Source organism: Oryzias melastigma, linkage group LG12, assembly GCF_002922805.2.
Source record: "Oryzias melastigma strain HK-1 linkage group LG12, ASM292280v2, whole genome shotgun sequence".
NCBI lineage: Eukaryota > Metazoa > Chordata > Actinopteri > Beloniformes > Adrianichthyidae > Oryzias > Oryzias melastigma.
In genome coordinates, this window is record NC_050523.1 from 8402487 (window position 1) to 8407137 (window position 4651).

General features: G+C 38.0%; 2 protein-coding genes across 2 annotated transcripts in view; one reads left to right on the forward strand and one right to left on the reverse strand.

Moving 5' to 3' along the window:
* Nucleotides 1-2912, reverse strand: part of LOC112163224 (mucin-17) — a 76602-nt gene extending 73690 nt beyond the window's left edge. The window contains exon 1 of the mRNA XM_024299514.2: nucleotides 2382-2912. The gene's annotated coding sequence lies outside the window, so the exon portion shown is untranslated. The remainder of the gene's footprint in view (nucleotides 1-2381) is intronic.
* zgc:73226 (uncharacterized protein LOC402792 homolog) overlaps nucleotides 1-4651 on the forward strand; it is an 11349-nt gene that overhangs the window by 1516 nt on the left and 5182 nt on the right. Inside the window, exons 2-3 of the mRNA XM_024299519.2 lie at nucleotides 3709-3859; nucleotides 3944-4025. Of these exons, the coding sequence (XP_024155287.2) occupies nucleotides 3709-3859; nucleotides 3944-4025 (233 nt within the window). The remainder of the gene's footprint in view (nucleotides 1-3708; nucleotides 3860-3943; nucleotides 4026-4651) is intronic.

Consider the following 4651-nt stretch of genomic DNA (forward strand, 5'->3'; position numbering starts at 1 on the left):
TATTTAGTTTCTTTATACAAGTTACATTTCTGCTCTTTCTATGTTTTGAGCCTTGCTACAGGCCACATTTGGACTTTTAAACTGTTTGTTTATATTTATTCCGAATCGCACTTATATAACATTATAGCAGAGACTTGACCTGCTGCACTGAGCCAACATTATCTATAATGTATGCATATCTGCACTTCATATTCCCCTGATTTGACAATATTTTAAGGATATTTTTGATATTCCAGCATCATTTCACCCTATTTTAAACATTTTATCTCATTCATTTTTTATTTATAAAGGGTTTTCTCAAAGCAAAAATAAAAAAAATCTCTAAATCAGGTCAAAATACTGTAATTTCATATTGTTTCTGTCCAGATGATCACATAAAGGTCATGTTTGATTTTATTTAAAAAATGACTTTATAAGTGCTTTAAAAAATAACATTTAAACATTTATTTCTTCTTTATTAAGGACAATTTTCTGGGTAAAAAAAGTGTTAATTTGTGTTTTTTTGGGTTTCAAGTTCAAAATGAGACAAAAAAAAATGCCAACAAAATCAGGATTTCCCTCCCACCCCTCCTCCCTCCCCTTCTGAGCTAATGAGTCATTCATAAAAGTCATGCAGCTGGTGCTCTGTCGCTGATGCTAAAGCAATCCTGCATGTTGTAGAGGGCTATTGGTTTAGGGAGCGTTTGACACCTCGGGGGTGAAATTCGTAACACCGCGTGTACTGCTGCTTTCATTTAAGGCAAAGAAAAATGCAAGAAGTCTCTAAGCTCCCCTACCAAATTAAAATTTTCAGGACAAGGGAGTGTGGCTGAAAAAAATGAAAAACAGAGGAGGCACCAAGGATGACATGGATTCAAATCCTGCTGGATGACAAATACTGTAAGAGGCGTTTAAAACGGGGTGCAGAACAACACATTTTTAACCTTGTTTGGATTTGTTGACAGATAACGTGAATGGAAACAAATAGCTTTTCTGTTTTTACATTGAAAAATCTGCTGCTAAATGGGGGGAAAAAATACAACCTGGGTTTAAACCCTCCTCCCTCTGACACCATGACAATTTTTAAACAGGCGTTTATAACCTGGCAGGGCAAAACTGATTCTGTTGTGCTGCAGTTCATTGAGGCTTTTAGCATCCCGCTCTTATCCACATTACATAAAGCTGCTTTGGCAGCGGCACAGATGAATGTGTTCGGGATTGCACCATAAAACTGATTTGCAGAATGCCAACAGATAAGTCAGGCAACAGCGCGCTGGTTATGTCATAACTCCCCTCTGTAAAAATGGAAAAAAACCAAAAAACTAGGGTAATGGCACAGCTCCCTCCACCCCTCTCAGTCTTAACTCCTCGGCCCCCTCGGCTGTGCCATCCCAAACTAATGCCAATCCCAGCCAGTTTAAGGTTAAAGACATCCGACGAGGTGGAAGATATTTTTACGAGGAGATTCTGACAAATCTGGGGAGAGAAACGGCCGACAAAACAACAGAAACAAGGGGAGGAAGGGAGAGGGTGAACGGCTAATCTGAAACCGAAATAAGATCTTACGTAAGCAAGCATGCTGTCAACCTAAGTTAGCCCTGCATGCTGTTTAGCTGCAGGCCTGTCCATGCCATGCACGTCAGCGCGCGCGTGTAAATCTCTTCGTGTAACCGGTGAGCCGGTGCACAAACTCATTCATGCGGCGGTTGTTTACAGAGTTCATTGACGCAGTGCAAATGATTTTTTTAATGTTGAGTACATGTGTTACACATCTGGAGCTGCCTCCTGCACAGGCTTACAGGTGACCTAAGGTTACCTGAGGAATGTTAGCTCACAGCATCACACATCGACAATGAGTCCGCATTTTGGATACAAGCAAACTCGAGTTTCAGGAATTACATCTGTACCTAAAATGGGATTCTGGGGAGGTTAGCACTGCTGTTTCTCGCAAGAAGGCTCTGGTTTGAATCCCAGCAGTCTCTTAGTGTAGAGCTGGTATTTGTTTCCTCATTTATAAAGAATACATTATGTGGATTTCGTTTTTTGGATTGTCTGTTAGGAGGGTTTTTGGTTGTGTGTCCGTCTTATAAAAAGGAGACGGGAAGGACGAGGATGGATAGGATCAGGAATGAATACATCAGAGAAACAGAAAATACTAGATAATTTGGAGATAAATAAAGGGATAAATAAAGGGAAACAGATTGAGATATGTTGGTAGAATTATTAGATTGGAGCTGTAAGGACAGAGTCCTGAAGAGCGACCAAAGAGGAGGTTCATGTGTGTAGTGAAGGAGGTCATGGGGCTGATAGGTATAAAGAAGGAGAATGGGTCAGATCACTGACAATATATAGAGAACTGGAAAGAGCAAGTGTGATGTCATCACACGTAGAAAATGCCTTACCTCCGGCTCCAGTGAAATGAAGCCAATTCTGTCGTCATTTTTTCTGCGATACAGCCGTGTTAGAGCCCAATGAAAGTCAGCGTTTCTATGGCAACTACTATCACCAATCAGGAGTAAGCTTGTTCAAAGTCCACACCCCTTCCACTGAAACATTCAAATTGGGAAGCGGCACCACTTCCTTTTACTTAGGTGTCTGATTGGTGAATTTATAACATAAACAACTTGTGATAAAGAAAAAAAAATTAAAAAATATAGGAATAGATAGAAAGTGTAAAAAAAATGTCTCATAGTAAGAGTAATAACTTTTTATTTCTCTATAGAAGTCTATGGGATTCTGACTTCTTGGAGCCAGTAGGTACTTCCTGTTTGGAACATGAGGGGGTGGGGGTCACTCAGTATTTTAGTCCAGTTCTCTATATATACAGTCAATGGGTTAAATGGTGGCCGATGATTCACATTTGCAATCCCTAAATTGAGCCTCTGAAAGACAAAGAATATTTGTTTTAATTAATTAAAAACTTTCATTGATTTATTTCAAGCAATCAATACAAAAATACTAAAGACAAAAAATAAAAGCAGAAGATACACTATCTAAATGATGCCATTTTAATTACTCCTAAGCATAAATAAACATATTTGTACTTAAACATATAATGCATATAATGCATTGAGTCTAATGTTTTTCAAATAAAATAATTGCTTGAAAGGGAGAAGGAGGAAGTTAATTTATATGATCTTACCCCTATTATGATGAAGATAATATTTTATTTTGGACTTATACTTTAAAACTGATAGGACAAGAAAAAAAATACAAGAAATATCAGAAAGGGAGTGAGATGCAACATCAAATTATGCTTGACTCAACTATTTAATTTACTTCTTTTTTTCTTCATTTTTACTATAATCTGGTTCAAAACTTCTAATATAGTGTAATTTACCAATCCAAGTGCACATAATGTATTAAATCCCCAAGGAATTATAAAATCATTTTTTAATTTACTTTTATTATTTTTATTCATTTGTTTGTTTACAGTTGTTTTCTTCATAAAATAAGAACTAATTAAACAATAATGCGTTTTAATATGACCAACAAATAAGTACACGTTTGTTTTTTATGCAATTTTTTTTTCGGTTAAAGGTTAAATAAATGTTTCTCTCTGAACAGAATAAGACAATCTCTTTGTCTTTGTGTGTCTTCCACCCTGAAGTTATTTTTCATTGGGATCATTACAGCTGCAGGATGTCCATCTATAGTCGAACATGTATATGTTCATGAAACCCCACTGTTTCTGCATCCTAACGACGTGCTTAAACATCTCCTCGACAGGCTCCTGGGTTGAGCTGGAGGAGCTGATTGCAGCAGTGAGCCGCAGAGAGAGCTTGACAGGACCGCAGGACTCCATCTCCTCTGCCCTGCAGGGGGAGCTGGAGAGGATCCTTCTGGAGGCACAGTTGGAGTGTGAGAGAAGTAAAGACAGGTGATGACACTGTCAGAAGAGTTTGTCTTCTCCTACTGCTGTATTTCCTTGGTATAATGTAATAGTGTGTTGGTTTGTCTGCAGTCCTCCACAGGTGACGACTCCACAGTCCACCAGTTCTCCAAAATCCACCAGTGAACATGACAGTGACTGTGTCCCTATACAGGTACTTTTTCACTCTTTCTATCCTCAGTTAGGCTTTCAGGCCTGTTACTGTCAAGAAACAACCCCACTAATACTTTATTAAACGCGATTAAGCGTTATGTTGCATTTATTGACTTTGTAGACTGAGCTGAAGGTGTAATATTTAGAACTAAGTCTCATTTTTAATTAAATCTACTTTGGGTTAAACAAAGATTTGATTAAACTGTGCTGCTGATCAAATCTCATTTTTACTCAGTAATAGGAATAACACACATCCTTAATTCGTAACTTCTTCACACCAGAAGTAATTTATGCTCCAGTTTCAATGTTAGGTCATTTTACAGAGATCCTACTGTGTGATTTTATCATCAGGCTGGGTGTACATTTTTGGCATAGAAACAACGCAACATGGCGGAAATTCTAAAACGCAACAGAGATTTTGTCCCCTGACTGCATCACCTCAACCAATCAGGAAGTCAGCTTTGGCCCTTGACATGTTGATGACATGGAGGAGAATCTCATTGTTCTCCTCCTGGACTTCAAGATATTTTTCTTATTTGTATGTTTTCTTATTTTTTCCTCTACTTGGATGATTTGCGGGACAGCAAATCACCAAACTAGGTCACAGAGAGACAGAACTATTACTAA